The sequence below is a fragment of the Condylura cristata genome, unplaced genomic scaffold (assembly GCF_000260355.1).
Source record: "Condylura cristata isolate star-nosed mole 26May11 unplaced genomic scaffold, ConCri1.0 scaffold00027, whole genome shotgun sequence".
NCBI classification, from domain to species: Eukaryota; Metazoa; Chordata; class Mammalia; order Eulipotyphla; family Talpidae; genus Condylura; species Condylura cristata.
The window spans coordinates 8,845,964-8,866,927 of NW_004567128.1; the positions used below are offsets into that span (position 1 = coordinate 8,845,964).

General features: G+C 35.0%; 1 protein-coding gene across 1 annotated transcript in view; it reads left to right on the forward strand.

Moving 5' to 3' along the window:
- Positions 1–2,690: 2,690 nt before the first annotated feature.
- The window catches only part of CNKSR2 (connector enhancer of kinase suppressor of Ras 2), a 207,601-nt gene continuing 189,327 nt past the window's right edge, over positions 2,691–20,964 (forward strand). Inside the window, exons 1-2 of the mRNA XM_004690082.1 lie at positions 2,691–2,694; positions 15,014–15,177. Coding sequence (XP_004690139.1) covers positions 2,691–2,694; positions 15,014–15,177 — 168 coding nt within the window. The remainder of the gene's footprint in view (positions 2,695–15,013; positions 15,178–20,964) is intronic.

Genomic DNA, 20,964 nt, shown 5'->3' on the forward strand with positions numbered 1-20,964 from the left:
GGTTCATTTGTGACTAGAGAAGCAATGTTTTCTCCGCAGTTGGAGTGAATGCTGTATTTTTCTTAAAATGCGGGTCTATCAGATTGGCCTTTGACAATTAGTTTAGGCTCTCATCTCCTCCTTTCTGTCCTTCTAGTTAGGTCCTCCCCTTCCTTTTTTTCTCCCTCTCTCCTTCCCTTCATCTTCCGCCACCCCTTTCATATGCATCCCTGTAGAACTGCTTCTGCCTTCCCTCCCAGTTTTCCAGTATTTTTGATCCTGACCCATGTGTAGGAAATTGGCCTCTTAGAGAATCTAAGCACTGTGGTCCTCACTATTGCCATTTTCTGCTTTGATCCATAACAGGAGAAACCCCACTCCCCAGGCTGGCAGTGATGGTAATAGCAATAGAATACTTTGGTAATGGAGAATTTTACTGAGCAGAGAGGAATCTTGAGAAGTATTAGAAGATTCTTATATTTTAGCAGCTCTTTGAGAAATGCTTAATAGTAAACAATGTGAATTGTTTTGTTTATGATTTTTTTTGAAGAGCTTCCCACTACGCCCTATAATTGACGATCATATATTTTTTTAAGGTTTATTTATTTATGCATACAGAGCTGGGGTACAGGCCACAGGTGCAGGGGCGGTGAGAGGATTCACCAGAGACATAGTGGGGAGCAGAACAAGCAGATCAATGAAATATACTGCAGCAGGCTGGTCAGGAGAGGTCTGCAGGGCAATGTGGATGACCTCCTGGGCAGGGATCAAACTCATGCTGAAGTGGCTTTAGCTTCTTAGTGCTGAGCTTTAACTCACTGCGCCACCAGGAAGGGCCCAGAAGATAACAATATTTTAAAGGATGAGCCTAATTGTGTTTATTTAGGCTGGTGAATTTCCCCAAAGATTTCACATTTTGGAAAATTAGGGAAGTTTTCTAAATACCTGTCCTGAAACATGCTATTAGAAATTTATTCAAACAAGTATAGTTACAATTAGTTTGCAATACCTTTTTTTTTTCATTCAGTAAAAATAATGTGTCCTCTTTATTGTATAAGAAATTTGTTCCTTTGTGATTTATACATTTCTGAGGAATATTTGTTGATTCTTGGATATCATTATAAATATTTTCCTAAATGGGACTGTTAAACTGCTAAAGAAGTTAGCCAGACATTTAGAAATATAAGCCTACTTTAACTATTTCTGTTTATTACCAGTCATCTTTATTACAGTGTTTGATAATGACTTCATTATTGGGGGGGGGGGAAGCTGCTTTTGCCTTGTAACAGTTACTGTTTTAGTAATTTCCATCCTTAGTGAGGAGCTTGTTAGAACTACAAAATCTCAACCCCCACTCAGACCAGCTGAATCAGAACCTTCACTTTAGTCAGATCTACAGATGTTTTTGTATGCAGATGAAGTATGAAGTGCATTGGGGAACTGATACTCTTGAGTTATAATTACTAGAATAATAATAATTACTAGAATAATAATAAAGATGGTCTTGTGAATTTTAGATGTAAATATCACCCCTCAAAGAGCCAGGTTTCCTAGGTCAAATAATATTCACAAGCTTTAAACACAATTGTGTGATACTGTTACAGGGCAGGGAAAGAGGGGCACCCCTGAGCCCCCAAACCTGCCTGATCTAAATAGGTTCTGCCATCCACCACATCAAGACAAAACATATAAAACTTGAATGAAAAGGGACTTTAATGCAGTGAATATACAATACGGAACACAAAGAATATTATTTCTAAATCAAACACCTGAAGTTACCCATCCCCTCTGGGCAAAAGTCCACCCAAAAGGGATTGGTCCAAAATAAGGCCCAAAAGCCTGCCACAAGGCTAAAGCAGCTTCTGACTGGGACCCATAGAAAAGGGTCAGAAATGACCAGACAAGTCTGGGAGGAAAAGAGCAAAATCAAAATCAATATGAACACTGCCATAGTCACCTCCCTACAGTACCTCACTCACATCTGCCTTATCCAATCCAAGGTCAAGAAACTAGCACAGTTTCTTCATCACATGCTTGCTGCTCCATGTGGCTTCCTCGGATCTCCTTCTGACTCGCCATCCTGCTTTCTTCTCCTTGGTATTGATGAGATTAATAGTTCCAGTATCTGGAATGGGGGCGGAGTCCATGAAACCTGTATCTGTTACAAAATTACCTCTGTTACAGGTTTTTAGCTTACCTTGTGCCCTCTCCTTTCCTTCAGGTTGCTTGTCAGGGTTGCCTCTGATTCTTACATACTTACTTCCAGTGAACTATTAGTTCCATAAAGGCAGGGACCATGTCTGTTTTTCTTCCTCTTTTTTATTCTTCCTCTTAAATATTGCCTTGCTCATAACTTAGGCATTTGATATTTGTTAAATGAATAAATAGAAGTTGATATCAGGAGGTTGAAAAGTACATGGGTGGAGATCCTTACATTGGGAACAGGAAGGTAGGCATTCCTTAGCTCAGCAAGGTAGCCAGTCACATAGAGGAAAATCACGTAAGACGTCTGTGCCATGGTGAAAGTAATAAGGAACAGGCAGTTACTGATTTAGGAACCTGATTTAAATCTGAAAAATCAGCCAAGATTAGATGTGATTAGATTAAAGTCAAAATATACTAGTTTTGCCCTTTCCAGTGATACAACAACTCCAGTGTTGTTTGTACTAACACTTCCCCAGTCCTACATGAAAGACATCTCCCTCTAAACCATGGGTATGTCCTCCCTAGAGAAGGGGATCTTTCCCACTAACCAAAGATGACTGATTGATTAGTTCTTTGTGATAATATTCCATCATAATCACTTTAGAAGTGGATATAAAATTCACCCCCCTTTGATATGCCCAATATAGAATTTTTTATAAAATTCACAAGTTGCTAAAACAATTTTTGGCATGTCTTTGCACTCAGTAATATTGCTTAGACATTAAATGAAAATAGTAAGAAAAGATGACAGCTATATAAATTCCCATCACAATTAGGCAAATTACTTTTTCATAATGAATGAGATATATCAATAAATTCCATATAAGATTTACTGAATTTAGTAAATCATTAACTTTGATGGTTTCTTTGTATACAATAAAAAGGACAATTGTGTTTGTTAGAGAAGTTTGATGATACATGGACATAAACGTTAGGAGTCACATATACTCACATTCCTCCAAAAATCCTTAAGTCTAGATCTTGAAAGTAACAAATTTAGACTTGTTAAAATTATTGTTATTTTGTACCTTTTTTATTGTGGCAAGATATACATAATGTAAACTTTACTATTTTAACCATTAAATTTTTTAAATTATAAATTACAGGTGACCTCAGATTTACTGTCTGAATGATTTTTTTCAGTATATAGTTCAGTCGTTTTAAATTCCATCTATCCATAGCACATTTTTCATTTCGCAAAACTAAAATTCTATATCCCTTAGCCACTAGCTCCTATGCCCAAACCCCTGGCAATCACCATTCCACATTCTTTCTCTGATTTAGGTACCCAGTATAAGTGAAATAATCATACAGCATTTGTGTTTTATTTATTTTGCACAGTATAATGTCCTCAGAATTCATGTTGTAGAGTGTGTTAGAATTTCAATTCATTCTTCTGAATAATCAATTAATCCATTGTATATATCATGCATCTTGTTTATTCATCCACTGATAGGTGGGACACTTCTGCCTTTTGGTGGTTGTCAATAATGCCATCAGAAAGATTTGGTATGCAAATCTTTCTTTGAGATTTTGTTTTAGATTCTTTTGATAAGGCCTCCCTGGTGGCTCAGAGGGTTAATTTTCAGCACTATGAAGCTATAAGCAACTCCTGAAGAGTGAATTTGATCCCTGGCCAGTTGACCTACAAGGCCTAGCAGACCTCTCCTGCCTCCCTCAGTGCACTTCTCAGCAGTGTGTTTCAGTAGATCTGCATAGTCTGTGTCCCCCTCTGTCTCTGGTGAATCCTCTAACCCACCCACCCTCACACCTTTGGCCTACACCCCAGTTCTTGAATACATATATAAATCTTTAAAAAATTATTTTGATACATATCCAGAAGAGATTGCTTGATTATATGATAGTTCTCTTCTATAGTGACAACATTTTATATTTCCACCAGTAGCATGCCAGAGTTCAAATTTATTCATATCCTTGCCAACACTTGTTATTATTATTATTATTATTATTTTTATTAATAGATATTTTTCTTCATCCATCTGGGTCCTTGCATTGTTTTGACCGTGTGTTTATGCCCCTATGAAGGTGGGCTTGCAGCCATCTCTTCAAGTTCTTGTTTTCAGTTATTTTCAGTATATTACCAGAATTGGAATTGCTGGATTCAGTATTTTTGGGGAACCACCAAATAGTTTCCCATAGTGGCTTTGTCATTTTACATTCCCCATAACGGTCTACAAATGTTTTGATTTATTCACATCCTTGCCAACACATGTTTTCTGCATTTTTTTGTTTGTTTTGTTAGCTTGCTTTTGAATAGAAGCCATTCTAATAAGCATGAGGTGATATCTCACTGTGATTTTTTATTTGCATTTTCCTGATGGTTAGTAAGGTTGAGTGTCTTTTCATGTGTATATTGGCCATCTGTGTATCCTTGGAGAATATGAGTAGGTCTTTGCTATTTTTTGATTCATTTATTTATTGTTATTGTTGAGTTGTAGGGGTTCTTTACATATTAACCCATTTGCACATTTATTATTTGCAAATATTTGCTCCTATTTTACAGATTGTCTTTTCACTCTGTTTATAATGGTTATTTTTGTGAACCAGAGTTACTAATTTTTATGAAGTCCAACTTATCATTGTTTGTTATCTGTGACTGAATTTAAAATCTATAAACATGTTTTTTTCAAAGTAAGTGTGCCAGTGGGAACATTTCATTTTAAATGATTGTTTTGGATAAACTACCTCCCAGACAATGTAGGAATCCCCCAAATATTCTAGGAACATGTCGATTAACTTTCATTTTTAAAAAGCAGTGATTCCAATACAGTTTACCTGTTCGTGTTTTTTTTTTTTTTTTACCATCCTAAGAGAAACACCACCAGTTATGTAGAGAAATATAACCTATTGATTAATTATACATTTAAAGCTAGTAAATATAGATTGTTTTCTGTCTTCATAGTAAACACTTATTATTTGGTATACAATATAATTTTGAGGAAAAGGCTGTAAAAAACAGTCCAATGGCAACTTACAGTTGTTTTTACTGAAAGGGATTACTGAAGACAGTGTTCATTGTATCACACAATGTTTTCTTCCCATGAAAAATCTTTTTCCAGCGTTAGTGCCAGGAATGGATGGTTCTTCTGAGCAACCGTTTTGCTTTTAGCTAATGAATGGTTTTTACTGTGTACGTGATCCTGTTTCCTCTGCATGCTAGCTTCTAGATAATTTACAGCCAGTGCTCTAAGTCTTCCTACACTTTTAACAAGTATAACATGCTTTCTTGGTATGAATTTTCTGTATTGCTGTTATTTCCGGCTCCTATTTTAATCAGTAAGTATTTTTTTCTTAACCATGTTTTTCCTTCTTTCAATTTGTGTTTTGGTGAATTGTGTTTGAATGCAACATTGTGTAAACAACATACTTCAATCCCTTTTGATACGAAGTGTAATTTAATGTGTTTTAAAGCAGTGTTGTTAAAGTATTAAATGGATTTTTTTTTTTTTAATTTTGGCATAGTGACTTTTGGTATCCTCCAGATAAACATTGTGGAAATAATCCTTTTGAGTTTGGAAAACCATCTTTTTACCCCTCCTCCATGCTTTAAGTGCAGAAATTTGGAGTCAGACCTTGCTTAGCATTTGTAAGCTGGAGAGCCCCGGCATGGTCTGTAAATCTGACATTCTTATTTGTAAAATCAAGATAATGATCTGTAATTTATGAGGTTGTTCTAAAGATTAAATGAGAAAATATTTGTGAAGTGGTTGGCCTACAGGGAGCACAAAAAAATAAAATGGAAGGGCCTCACTGGTGGCCTAGGAGTTAAGTCTCATTGCTACTACCCCATCAGCCTACTGCAGTGGCCTGAGTTCTATCCCAGGCCAGGGATCCAGCCAGATACCAGATGCAGCAGAACTCTTCTGACCCACCCGCTGCTCCCCTCAGCAGTGTACTTCACCCATCTACCTGTTCTGCTCCCCACCTTGTCTCTAGTGAATCCTCTCACCCACCTCCCCCTACTACACCTCTGGCCTATACCCCAGTTCTACACAAAATAAATAAACATCTTACCATAAAATAATAATTCTTAAAAAAAAAAACAAAAACAATAAATGGAAGCCATTGCTGTTACTCAGCATCAGCTCCTCTATTTGGAAATAGTGGAAAACAATTGCCAACTTAGAATTTTCTAAAAGAAATTAGGACACAATAAATTAAACCAGGCTCACAAGGAACATATCCTACCTTTTCTTGTTTATTTGGCTTTCTTGGGAATCTTCATGAAGAGAAATTGTTTACTAATTTGTTTTAGAGCAACTACTTGCTTGCAAAAGGGTGACCAAAGGATGGCATTGAAGAATAGAAGGGAAAGGAGTTTTCTTACAGCCAGCATGCATTGTATTGGTCATGATGGCATGTAAAATTTGTTTGTTTGAATGCAGCTTCAGATTGAATGCCAACTGGAAACCTACACTGAAATAGTCATTAGAAAACACTAATTTTTTTCTTATTGAAGGAATATTGATTTATAATACTATGTATGATGCAGAAGTTCTGATCATACCTCTTCAGATGCTTGTTGAAGTACCTCTCCCACTACCAAGGCACCTATAATTCTCCACCATGGTCCATAGGCCCCTCCATACCCATACTCTGCTGTCTACTCTTTTTATCCCCAACTGGTTACCTCAATTCTAATGTCAGACTTCTAGTGTTTGTTGCTGGCTTGACTTTATCAGCCCCTGGCTTGTTTCTCCATATTCCACATATAATAGAAACCATCTGGTATTTGTCTTTCTCCTGACATATTTCACTTTGCATTGTACCTTAAATTCCAAATACGTTGTTCCAAATGCCAAGAGTTTACCTTTTTTTTTATGGATCTGAATATTATTACATTGTGTGTGTGTGTGTGTGTGTGTGTGTGTGTGTGTGATTACACCACCTCTGCCTAACTCAGTCTTCTGTCCTTGGGCATTTAAGTTGTTTTTGTAACTTAATTACTGTAAATAGTACTGCAGTGAGCGTAGGAGAACACATATATCTTTAGTAGTTTTGGAAGATACCTAGTAGTAGAATTACTGTATTGTATAATAGATCTATTTTTAAGAGTAATCATAGCCAGGATTCTGAACATGGCCCGCAAGACCTTGCATTGTCTTGCCCCAACCTATTTCTGTACTCCTATTCTGTTCTTTGTCCCTGCATATTAGCCTACAGACCTGTTTCAGTTTTTAGAATAGTGTCATTATATGTCTGGTTTCTTTTGCCCTCCTTGTCCCCTCACTACTCCTCCCCTCTGCTTAGTTAACAATTTTTAAGTTTATGAATCTCTGAAGTTATTGATCCCTCAGGTGAACCCTCCACTACTGGTTCCCATTTCAGCCTAGAGTCTGTTTCCATTTTGGTTTTTCACACACAGCACAGTATACTTTTTGTGATAGCTTGTATTTGTGCACCAATTTTAGTGATAAATTAGTAATACTTGTCAACATTGTACTATGAAGTCCCGAAAGTAAATGGCCATGATAGTCTTTCTTCAGCATTAGATTCCCAGTGTCTAGCACAGTCATCACCTCAGTAAATACTGATTACATGTAGGGATGACTGAGAATGTGCCAGGTGCCCACTGCTCAGTGGTGCTATCCTTCAAGGCTCTGTGCCCTGTGTGAGTAAGACATTTATATAAACATGATAACAGGACAGCATGGGTAATAAGCACCGTAATAAAATCCATAGATGTTATAAGAAGAAAGATTCATCTGATTAGATTACTAACACCTAGCAGGATTTCAGCAAATAATATGTAGAAGATGGTTGGGGAACTAGGAATCATCTTAAGGAAACAGTTAACTTGTTAGTTTGGCTGCAGTATATGTAAGGGTTTAAGAGCTAATATTAGAAGGATAGTGTGGAACTTGACTTTGGAGACCCTTGAGTGCTAGAATAAAAGATGAAAGGCTTCCATATTCAAGTTAATGAATTCTTAGGATAGCAAAGACTAACAGAGTTTCGGTTTTAGTTGAAACTGACTATTAATTTATAGGAGAAAGTATGATCTTTGAAAAATGTTGGGTAGGAATTCCTAAGTATATGATTGAGTTAAACTCCATGATAATAACTAATAACAGGCAATCTCTGTTGACTATAACACTGTACTTTGTTTTAAAATTAAAATAATAGAAGTGCTACATAGTTATATAATACTTAGTTTATTTCTACATTACTTAAAAGGCATTTAAAAGTTCGTCTATAATCTGTCCTGAAAATCACTAACAAAAACTGCTTGTCCAGCTGATTTACAATATTGTGCATATAAAACTTTAAAAGTTATAAAATTTTGAAACCATTCATTATTTTGTGGCTGGACCATTGCATTTTAAGGTTGTTCTCTCAGAATACCACACCTCAGTATTTTTAAATTAAGCAGTTTTAAGCAACTTGTTAGTTTATCTATAGGTTACTTTGGTCTTTTGAGTTGACCTTGATGTCATTTACCGTTGGCTATATTTAAGTACTTTTTGTGAGCATTCTGATTTGTTGTATCACAAGAAAAACACTTACTTTTTATGTAGTCAAATCTGTCTTTCTTTACTGTTTTGGGCTTTGGTTTGAAATAATCCATTTTTCTTCCTGTTCCTTCTTATTTTTTAACATTATATCTTCAGTTTGTCTCTTATATGCTTAGTACTCTCCTAGTTTCTGTACTGACTAAGTTTTCTTCCTGCATTGCTTTTTTGGTCATTTCCTAGGAGAAAGCAGTTTTACCCAGTTTTTTCTTTGAAATTGTTTTCCTGGCATTTAAAATCTAAGCTGGTTTAAAATGAATCAGAGGTATATTGTAAAGATGCTGAAATAATTGCAAAATGGAACAGTTGACATATCACTAACCAGTCAATATTTGTTTTAGTCTGTCTTAAAGGCAGGCTACATTAATTTGTTACCAAAAAAAAGGTCTGACAAGAATTTAAGCGTATAAAACGGTGGTGATCAGTCTTTTGTGAGACTACAGCATGGTCCTTGGAAATCCAGGCAGTGATTGCTTTCCTAGTGCATCTGTCTGCACAGGCCCTATCACACACAGCTTCCCAGAATTCTCTTTATAGCCTCTCAGCTCTGTCAACCAGCAGGGTAAAATATCTTTTCAAAGGTAGTTAAATGCACCAGTGCATACTGCTCCAAACTTAATAGGCAGCTAATAAAAAGTTGTTGAATGGAATGCTGGAAACATTGTTTGCTAGCCTACTTTTCTGTCAAACACTGTGACAAAATGATGCCAAGAGAAAATGTTTTGCTTTTAAATTCTTAGTTTAATAATATTTCCAAATATTATGTAGCCTGTAATTCATTTATAATTGTTTCAGTGTAAAATTGAGTGATTAAACTTGAGTTTTAGCATATATGTATATTTATATTGCCAGAGCCACAATTAGGATAAAAATGTTTCATCACCCCAAAAAACTCACTCCTATAGTTACTACCTCTTTATTTCCAGTCACTGGTGTGGTTTTTTGTTGTTTTCTGCTGCTATACATTTGCCTTTATCAGCATTTCATGAGCATTTAGGACCTCTTTGAGACTGGCTTTTTTAACTCAGGTCTAGTACCCTTGAGATCTATTCAAGTTGTTGTATAAGTAAATTTTAATTGCTGAGTTGTATTCCGTGGCATGAATGCCCCAGTTTGGCATTCTCCAAGTTATCCTCTCTGGTTAAAGCAGACGTTGCCCATTACTTGTCAGAATGTAGAAGTGTCTAGTGGCTTACATAATTTTTTAAAATCAATACTGTACTCGTATTTATCACTTTTGGAAGTTTCCTTCCATCTGGCAGGATTTAAGTACTCAGGGCCTTGTTTGCTTTAAAATCTCAGGATTTCTAAATCCTCCCAATAAAACTAACCTAGAATAATTCATAATGTAATTGCTGCTGGGAGCTGAGAGACTAGTTACCTCACTAGGAGGTGTGATGAGCCTGAGGAAGAGCCAGTGGACTGACTCTTTGCTTCATCAAAAACAATAGTGACACCTCGCCCCTGTCTTTGGGGAGAAAGTTGGATTCTTATCTGAAGTCTAGTGTATTCTTTGGGGCCAGTAATGTACTTAACATCCCAACTCTTAAACCTCTTGATGTTGCAATTTTCAGTGCCAGGAGTTAAAATAAAATTGTTGTCCATATTTGCCTAAATCCCTGTAATTATATGTATTTTCTCAAAAGTCTGAATGCAATACCATATTTATTCTGTAATCAAGGCCATTGTGTATTATCGCCTGAAGACCTCTTTAGGAAGATTTTTGAAACATGTCTCCCAAAGGTTTTTGTTTTCCTCTTAGAAGCAGCTGAGTTTTATTCATGGGTGCTTTTGAAGAAAACTTTTTGTTAATTTTTTTGGTAGAGGAAAATATAAAATTGTAAATATAAAGTATACTTAAAAGCAAAACAAAGTGTATATATTTTTACTTAATATTGGAGGGTGATGACATCCAGCTCTTTTCTGAATGATAACAGTAATTTTATACGGCTTTATCATCCCAGAACTATATGGGAACTGTTCAGCAGAAAAATTTAATTACATAGGTTCTATGGCAAAAATTTCATTTTTCTAGAAAGCTTCGGGAATTTGATTCATTAAATTTTCAGGGTATCTGTGAAGTAGCTTGTACATTTTTATAGGTGGTCAAATTTTCTAATGACAGTATGGTTACATTCACTCACTGCTGAATTGCTCCCAAATATAACTTCATCCTTTTCATATGGCTTAGGAAATGCCCCTAAGATCCAAATGTGAATTTTCTTTTGCTAGCTCATATATCATTTTGTACCATCATTTGTGTAAAAGAAAAACATGGTTATTTGGGTTTTCTCACAGTTCATGTTCTAGAAAATCCTTTTATTGTCTAATGTAGATATTGCAAATAAAAGCTGGATACTCCCTGATACTGACACACAGAAACAACCTTCCAGTTTAAAAAATGTTAGAAAAAAAAAAAAAGCTTTGCATTTGGACCATTTGGAAAAGGAGACATTTAAGCTTTTAAGTTGGAAAATGGCTTGTTCAAAGAGTTTTAGAGCTCAAACAGTGATAAACTGGCCAGACTACTGCTAAGACTAGTAGGGAGGCATCAGAGAAGGCTGTGTAGCATGAATATGCTGGTGCCAGAGGAATCAGGAATGAAAGGGCAGAGCAAGAGTTGTATTGAATGAAGAAATTATGTTTCTCACTAACGTGACAACATAAGAGATTAGACTCGGGAATCATCGAAGATGGCTCTGAGACTTTAAAGACGGTGGTAGACATAGAAAAATAGGTTGCTTAGGGGAGAATGAGATTGGAAATGAGGCAATTGTACCTGGTGTTATCGGTCACTAGTGATTTTAGAGAAAAGCAGTGTCAGTGAAATGAGGAGACTGAAAGTTAGATTAAAAGTAAGATCTGCCTTGAAATATCTGCCATTCGTGTATATGAGTAAGCAAAGGGCTATGAGATTGATGCATGTTTGTTTTAATTTCCCAAACTTAATTTTCCTTACATATCTTCATATGTCTCTGTTCGTCACAGTATATTGTGACTGGTAACAGAACTGTTGAATTTACACTTTATTTCCTGCTATAAGCATCAGGAAATGTTCTGCTTTTATGTAAGAATATATGTGTTACACATAAAATGATCTATAAAGTAAACTTCTTGGAAGAGATAGTCAACCTCTGACAGCCATATTAAATGGGTTATTAAGATTTTAAAATTAAATATGATTTGCATATTCTGTTTCTGCTTCCATTTTATAATAGATTGATTTTATTCCATCTTCTTTTTTTTTTTCATGTTGCTGAGGTAACGCTAGTTTACCAGTGCTACATAGATTGCACATGATCACCTCAACACATCTTCAGTAATATCTGCCATAATGAAAATGTGTATATCTAGGAGATCTCTCTAGTTGTCATTTTGTAAATGATTCATTATTTTTGTATCTTTCTATATCTGTGATAATTTTCATTCCTGTTGCCTGCAGGTGGAGCAAAGTAATATAATTGCTGATACTTCACATTTTAAGACGTGGTCTTATAACCTACAAAATAGAGTATAGTTTGTTTAGTGTTTAGTTGACAAACATGCATGATTTTCTCATAATAAATTTGTGCAATTTAGAATATTTACCCACATTTAATAGTTATAAATTTATAAATAGAGATTGTAATTTTTACTTATAATTATTTAGAGCATGTCAAGAAAAAGGAAAAATTGCATGGAACATAAAATAATTCATGCAACAGTAGAGCTTAAAATCTTAGAAAGATAAATAATAACAGTTTGTAATATCTGGTATATTTAGAAATCTGGTTATATATTTTTGTATTTTAGCTAATGTGACAACTAAATAATTTGTTGTTCTTAAAGACAGGACAACTGTACTTTAAGTAAAATAGTGTGACTTTTCTAGACTATTCTTTCTGGATCATATTTTCTCTATACACATATTTTAGATATTTATTTTTGACATTTCAGTCAAAAAATACTATGAGATAATTGATTATAATTCAGGTAGGAAAAAAGTATACAAGCACCTTATAGTTCAAGCAACACATATATTGAAATAAAGTGACATTGTTACAGTTTGTATCAATTCCTAGGTGTATTTTTACCATATATTTTGCATTTTAAATATAGGTGCTAAAATGTTTCCTGTATTATGGGGTAATATACTTTGATAATTAAGTCAAGCATCAGTTGACAAGACACAGGCTAAGCCTCTCACCCATGTTTCTGCCTTGCCTCTTAATAATGTTTGTGGGATATTTTTCTCCACTTAAATGCTACTTTATAATCTTGAAAAAGATGCTGACATTGGTACTCTTGAAAATTTTTATCATTCTTTTACATAGAGTAAACATAAGCAAAATGGACTCAGTAATAACATTCTGTCTCATATTACTGCAGTATATACTCATGCATCAAGAACTGAGTGCCTCTCCCTCTTATTTAAAATGTTCCTTTTTTAACTGACAAAACTAAGCCAAAACAAACCCTAGAAATGTCATTGCAGATTAAAGCTGCTCAAGGAGGGAGGATGGGATTTGGGCACAAAGTGGGAGGAGGGTCAGTGGCATAGGATAAGAGACTATGGGTACTGTTTCATGATGGGGAGGGGTAGTGTGGTGAAATATATCCAAGAGGTATTAACCTGTTTCCCTAAATCATGTACAGTGTTGTAAACCAATGTTGCCTCAATAAGAGAAAAAATTTTAAATTTTAATGTGAAAGCAAATAAGTATATGTCATATATATATATACACACACAGATATACAGATATATATAGCATACAGATAAATGTCTAATTTGTTCAGTTTGCATTTAGTGAGCATCACTTTTGTCAGTCACTGTGTTTAAGCACTGTGTTCTCCAAATTCCAAGGCACAATGCCCAGCTTCAGGGAATTTCCAGGCTATTCATTGGGAGTACAATCATGGAACAAAGTATTATAATACAGTGTGGGCATAATTGTAATGGAGGTCTGTGGAATGGGAGATAGGAGATGTGGATGTATCTGGGATGTCTGTATAGGAATACAAAGTCCATATCAGAAAGAACTTTGAAGCAGTTTATAAATGTGAGGAAACATTGAAAATTTTTGAAATGAAAATAATGTTAGAGTTTTTCTGTTGACTAAGATGAAGTGGGGAGGAAAATGTCTAGCAGCGTGAAAACCACAAGGCTGTTTTAGATGAGGTGAAAGCTTTTTATAGCCTCTTTTAGGAAAATGAGATTGGAAAGTAACAGGAAAAGATACATGCAAAAGTTATTTCAAGGCCTTTCCTGGTGGTACAACGGGTTAGGGCACAGCACTGCAAAGCTGGCCATAGCCGCTTCAGTGCAGGTTCTATCACAGGCCCCAGAGGTGACCCACATGGCACTCAGACCTCCCCTGTCTGACCCGCTGTTCCCCTCAGCAGTGTTCTTCATCCATCTGCCTGTTCTGCTCCCCACTTTGTATCTGGTGAATCCTCTCACCGCTCCTGCACCTCTGGCCTGTACCCTAGCTCTGTATGCATAAATAAATAAAATCTTAAAAAAAAAAAAGCTTAGAGAAGTAATCTTGTTATTCCAGTTCATCCTTGTATCAGACATTTCATAGGTGATTAATGCTAACCCTACATATAAAGTGACCAATTTCTTATGAAGTGTCCTGAGTAATCTTGAAAAAATGTATCTGTACTGGATTTCTACTTTTGGGTCAGGGGAAATCCAAATGAGAGTGGATCGAGGAAGGGTTTAATTGCAGGAGAGAAATAAAGGAAGGATCAGAAATCTGAAGAGAATAACAAACTGTTATGAAACACAAGATCAAGGAAAACAAAGAGTTTTTGTATTGTTTGTTTAAGATGGTAGAATTTTGCACATAGTAGGAGTCAGTGAATAGAAAATGGTTAAAATACAGAGAGAATTTAATTGTTTGTTGACTAGTTAAAGTGACAGAAGGTGGCAGAAGATGGGATTTCAGTGCCTTGTGTGGGAAGAATACCTTTCTTCCATGGGAGCAAAAAAGAAAGGAAAAGCCCTAAGTTTAGCAAGGGGAACCTGCACATTAACAACTTTATGAACAAGGTAATAAAGAAGTCTCTTGAACAGAAGTAAATATATCTAGTAATTGCTGAGGAAAATTGAAATATGACCCTAACAACTCAGGATGTGAGGAAGGGATTTCCCCCACTGCAGTCCACCTACAGTATGGGCTGATAAAAGGTAGAATAAACTAACTCAGAGTTGGCAGGAGTTAACTTGGTAGATGTTAACATTTGCTTTATTTTACCATTTTCTGTTTGGCTCAGCTGTTTTTTCATTCATTTTCCATATTTTTCTTGTGTAGGTCTTGATGATTGTTTGCAGCAATATATTAAGAACTTCGAGAGGGAGAAGATTAGTGGGGACCAACTGCTGCGCATCACACATCAAGAGCTGGAAGATCTGGGGGTCAGCCGCATTGGCCATCAGGAACTGATCTTAGAGGCTGTTGACCTTCTGTGTGCTCTGGTAAGGATGTAAACCTGGAAAGTAGACTACCTGTTTTTATTGTTTTCTTTCCTTTTAAAATTATTTTTCCTTTTTAATTGTTTTGTTTCTTTACCTTTCCATCCCTTTTTAAAAATAACTCAGATGCAAGGAGAAAAGAGCCCCCCCCCCTTTCTCTACCATTTCATTGTGGTTTTCTCCTCTACTGGATTTGATATATTGTGGAGTATCAGATGATAAAAAAGCTTATGATTCAACTGGTGACATTACATTCAGCTACTAGAAAGCATGGGGGTTTTCACAGCCGTATTTGTGACTTACAATTTCATATACAATCAGTTTTAAAGTTCATTCTCTTCTAAAAGCTTTGATTCAGGATCACAAATATCAAACCTTTTTTTAGCAAAATCATTCATAAAATAATCAAATTCTTTAAGTGTCCTTATATAGCTAATGAAAATTAAATACTTTATATTATATGGTTAGTTTATATGTTAAAAGAAATCAGTGCCTTGTTAGACAAGAGAAATCAATGTCAAAATAATCATTCTGCAAGGTTCTGATAGATTAATACATTGACTATTCTGAGAAGAACATGGATTTCTTTTTCCATGTTAGGTAAGGTGATTGGTTTTGAATTCAGGAGACAAGAACTGCAATGAGAAAGAACTTGAGCTTTATAATGTAATCTAATGTTGAAATTTGGCTTAGTCAGTTACCAACACTTGTGGGCAAATAATTTCATCATAACTAGTTTTTTAAATTAAAATGAAAATAACTGCCTTATAGTAATGAAACACAGATGTCATGCTGTATATAGTCTAATTGCAATAAAAACAAATAAAATAGTTTTTGTATAGTGTCTAATTCGGTGACTGGCACACAGGCATTCAGTAAATAGTGTCATTAAGATGATGATTAGTAAGACATGATTAGGAAATAAACATAGTTCAATTCAAGAAACAATTAATATGTTTGGTACTGTGTGTGTCAACTGTAAAATCTAGTTCCTGCCCTTATAAAAAGCCTAGTGGGGGAAGAGATAATCACAGTATTGTAGTATAATACTAATGTCAGTTGTGTGAAATAAGTATTATGGGATCACAGAAGAGAAAATAACTTTAAGACATACAGGTTTATATTGCCAAAAAGGTGATAATTAAGCAGCCTGTGGAGGATGAAAGTATGTTTGGTAGGTGAAGGAAGAAAGGGACAGGCATTCCAGGTTGATTTTAAAACAGCACAAAGAATAAAGGTCATGCATGGTGCGTTTGAAAAATGGCAAGCTATTTGCAATGACACAGGTGAGAGCAGGCAGAAAATTAGGCTCGAAAGTTAGAATAGGGCCAGACCACAAGGTCCCTTAACATCATAAGAGATTTGTACTGCCCACATACTGCCTTATGTGGGCATTGCAGTACCATCCATGAGTGATTCGAGTGTGGTTTAAGAAATCATACCTGAAATAAAAAATAGTACTTAGGGTACTGTAAGAGTCCATGATGGTTTTGCATAGTGGTCTCCAACTCAATTCAGTGGCTGTTAAGATCCAATAGAAGTGATCTGGAGATGGGCATTTGATCTGGCAGCACCTCATGTGCTGTATTTTCTGTAACTAATGATTGTGTGTCAGAGCTTGGAAGTCGAGGGTTTCTGTTTCATAAGCAGTGTTCCTCATAGATGAACTGCTTATGTGCTGGACTCCGTTCTGCCAGTTTAAGGAAGGAAAGAAGATTGAGATCAGAATGCTACCAACAGATAGTTGACATCTCTGTAGAAGCTTTGGAATTTGGCCCCCATGTACAGGAACTGCTACCGATCTAAATGTACATAAAGGAGCGAGAGCAGAGTCATGTCTAGACCATTTCCATGGTTGAGCAGTGGAACTGTACTGTATGAATTTCTATACTGAGTTTCAATCCTGCTAAAGTTCCGCATTTTAAGCATTGTAATGTTGCATTATTTTCTTGGGGAAAAGAAAACACCATTTTCATTCTTTCTGTGTTTATTCAGCAGTAAACTGGTTACATTCCCCAAAGAGGTCAAACATTAAACTTCCTTTAGCTTATGTCGTAGATGTTTTCCATGGAATATAAGGCAAATCTGTGAATTCTGATTTACTTCTACACGTCTAAAGTCAAGAGATGAGATTCTTCAGCAGCAAACTAACTTGGTTAGGAGGAACTATGGCTTGTCTCTTTGAAACTATAATGTCTCTACTGGTCTTGCTTTCGCCTTACATTTATTGTATTTATTTATTCTTTCAATTACTATATATTCATGTTCAAATAGTACTTAACCATGGGGATGCAAAGATCAAAAAGGGGTATTCTGTGTGCATATAGTCCAGTAAAGATGTATGTAGGCCATTGAAGAAGACACCCACCCGCCCATCATGAAAAGATACTGCACATTTAAAGAACATCCCAGGATGGTGTAGAAGTAAATGATGAACACTGCTGAGTGATCTGGGAGGTCTAAGTGGAATTTGCTTTGGGACTTGCAGGAGGAAGTGGCTGTTTGTTATGTAAAGACAGACTTGTAAAAAAAAAATAGAGTGCACAGAGAAAAATCAAGTTTTGATTTGACTGGTGGAGAGTGAAAATTGATGGGAGAAAGGCAACTTAACACTAATTTTCGGTCCACCACTGTGCTTTTTGCCCACTACTTAGCACAAGAGGATGTTAAATTATAACATTACCTTCCTGGATTAAATTCCCTGCCTTTCTCCAGAAAACTGTAATTTTATCTTTTGCCTACATGGCCTCTTGCTTTGAAGTTTCTGATCCTTTTATAAGAGAGACAGAAAAATTACCAAATTCCTGTTTTCTTTTAAGCTATGGAATGTTTTCATTTGCATGGTCTTAAAGTTATTACTGATGGGGAATACATATTATGACAGCTGATAAAAATCAAGGATTTATTTAGTAACTTTTTCATTGTTCTAACATGCATTTATTAAACAGCAACTATGTTTTATACCAAGTTTTTCTAAAGAGAAGTGAACTGTTAATGATTTGAAGCTGCATTAACTATTTCAGGCTGTTATACTATCACTGTGCTTAACTAGACAGCACAGTATTTTAACTGAAGTTGTAAGGCATAAATACAATAAATGTAGTTTAATATACAACTTGTATGTTATGACAATATATCTTTTATTTAGAAAGTATAAGTGAGTCATTTACATCTGGGCATGAACAGTTTTCATTTCATTCTTCATGTACTTTTAATACTGTAGACATTTTGCATGAAAATTCTGATGTCTGCAGTTGCTATGATTTATTTCTTTGCAACATAATTGCTTGGTTCATTCATTTAAAATAATTTATTTTTAAAAAGTTCATTAAAACATCCTTTTAGAACGTACTCATTTATAAAGGAAAGTATTATAAGCCTAAACACCTGCTACATTGATTCATTCAAATTAAGCTTTGAGTAAAATAACATTGACATTGTATAATATGTGGTGTCAATATTGGATATTTTTAGTGAGGTGTTTACTGAGAATATAGCCAACTCAGTTTTCTCAAATGTTAAGTGCATTCCTTCATTTCTTTTTTATATACTTTTGCATGTGTGTGATTGAAAAAGGACATGAACTTACCACTTATTCCATAAGACTAGACTGGCTGTGTCGTGACTGCTTCCTGGCAGACGTGAATGTGATTTTGGCCAAGTGTATGAGCAAATAGGCAGCATACAGGACAACTACATACATTTAGTATTTAACTGGTTACATATCTCTTCTAGGAAAAGACTTCCCTCTCCATTCTCTGTTATACTGTCTTTTGACTGCTCTTGCTCTGAACTCCTCTGCCCAACACCTTTTCACTGCTTCTTCACGATGGGTATTTCTTAAGTAAGATTCCGAATTAGGAGACTTTCTCAGAGTATGCTTCCAGATTTTGACCAGAAGATTTTCCTAGTCCCTAATTCTTACATCACATAAAAAAAAAATTTTTTTTTTAGTGTATATTCAGTTTTGAAGGTTTCAAAATATTTTTATTTTGCTTTCAGATTTTTATTTATATTTGTATTACTTCTAACTTATTTTACCTTTTCTAACAAAATATTTGAGATTCTCATTGAAATAAGTCATTAATTTTTTATAGACTGATAGCTATAGAATAAAATTTGCATTGCTAATTTCCTATTGTAAAGCAAATTGTAAATAACTGTTTCCATATTAAACTCATTAATACACAAAAATGAAGAATGCTAATTGTTACATCAGGGAGAATACTTTAACAAAGGGATAAACTTCTGAAAATACTTTCAAGCAGTTTAGGAGTACCATTCATTTACATTTAGTTGATATTGTTATAAATTGTTCCTATCTAGTCATTAGAGAGTGTCTTTTATGAACTTATGAAAGATTTCTTTCTTCTTGTAGTAAGTAACATCCTGGATAAAATCTCCGAAAGGTTTCACATATAATTCATGCTTGCGTATAAGCCAAGCCTCTTAAAGAGATGAATATTGCGATTCAAATTAAACAATTGAGTATTTAGTAGACTATGTATTTTTAAAAATGAATCCATGGCTTTAAGAAAGTGTTATTTTAATAAAAATATAAATCCTTACCAAAGTACAATGAGGCTTTCATCATTATTAAATCTTGATTGGTAACATACTTAATATAATTTGGTATTTAATGTTTATGTATCCTGATCCTTTTCTCATCCCTCCTTTGTTTTCCTCCAAGTTCTTTTTCTTATATCACCAGAGAAAAACATAAATCTAAATTTCATATCCTGATCCTTTTCTAGTCCCTCCTTTGTTCTCCAAGTTCTTTTTCTTACAACACCAGAAAAAAACAAAAATCTAAATTTCATATTTAATAAGTGCCCTGTGGTTTGTTGCTTAATGATAATAGCTAAATGGACTGTGCCATTTGCTTGTCTTTCTCATTTTCCCAATATTTTGTTTCATATGTGCTTCCCACCTACCTTGGGTGGGATATTGGTGCTAAGAAATTTTGGTAGAAGCATCCCCTTACATGTGCCCAATTATTTGGTAGACCCATTCTGAGCTCTGTCTATTCTAAGCTTTTTAAACAAACCAAAAATCTCCCTGTGCCTCATTTTTCTCAATTATAAAGAGACTAAATCTATCTTGTGTTTGGGCCTTAGAAGCTCACATGAGTCATTCTTTGGTGCTTATGAATTCCTGTAAGTCGACAATAATTTTAATTTTACACATGACAGTATTGTACATGCTGTATAGATGTTTGATGAAGTTCATCTTTGATCAAATTAGCTTTTCTTAGAGGTATTTTACAGCTCAAAATTAGTTATATTTTAGACTTAAAACTTTTTATTCCTGAATAAGCATTAAAATTCATAAGCAATCCACTAACAGATTACAGTGCAGAGAAAAATTTTATTCTTGTAGATAGTCAACGAAATACAAATTATTGCAAACATGCTAAAAATAACACCTAGTCCTTAAGTGGAGGAGGACCTGATAGCCCTGTTTATCACACAGTTAACTCTAAACTCACTTAGTATTTGGAAGTAAACATATTTGCTAGCCAGTGGCTTTATTCATAGTTTTAAAATAATAGCTCTTATTTTTATAAGCATAAGTACTTTGGCAAGCTGGAGTAAGGTACCTACAAAATTTAGGCTCCTAGCTTCTGTACAGCAAAAGAGACATTACAAAAAACAAACAAATATCCCATTGATTGGAAAAAGATTTTCACACACAAAACTAGAGATAAAGGATTGATCACAAAGATATACAAAATAACTGATGAAACTAAATAACAAAAAGTAAACAACCCCATCAAAAAATGGACAGAAG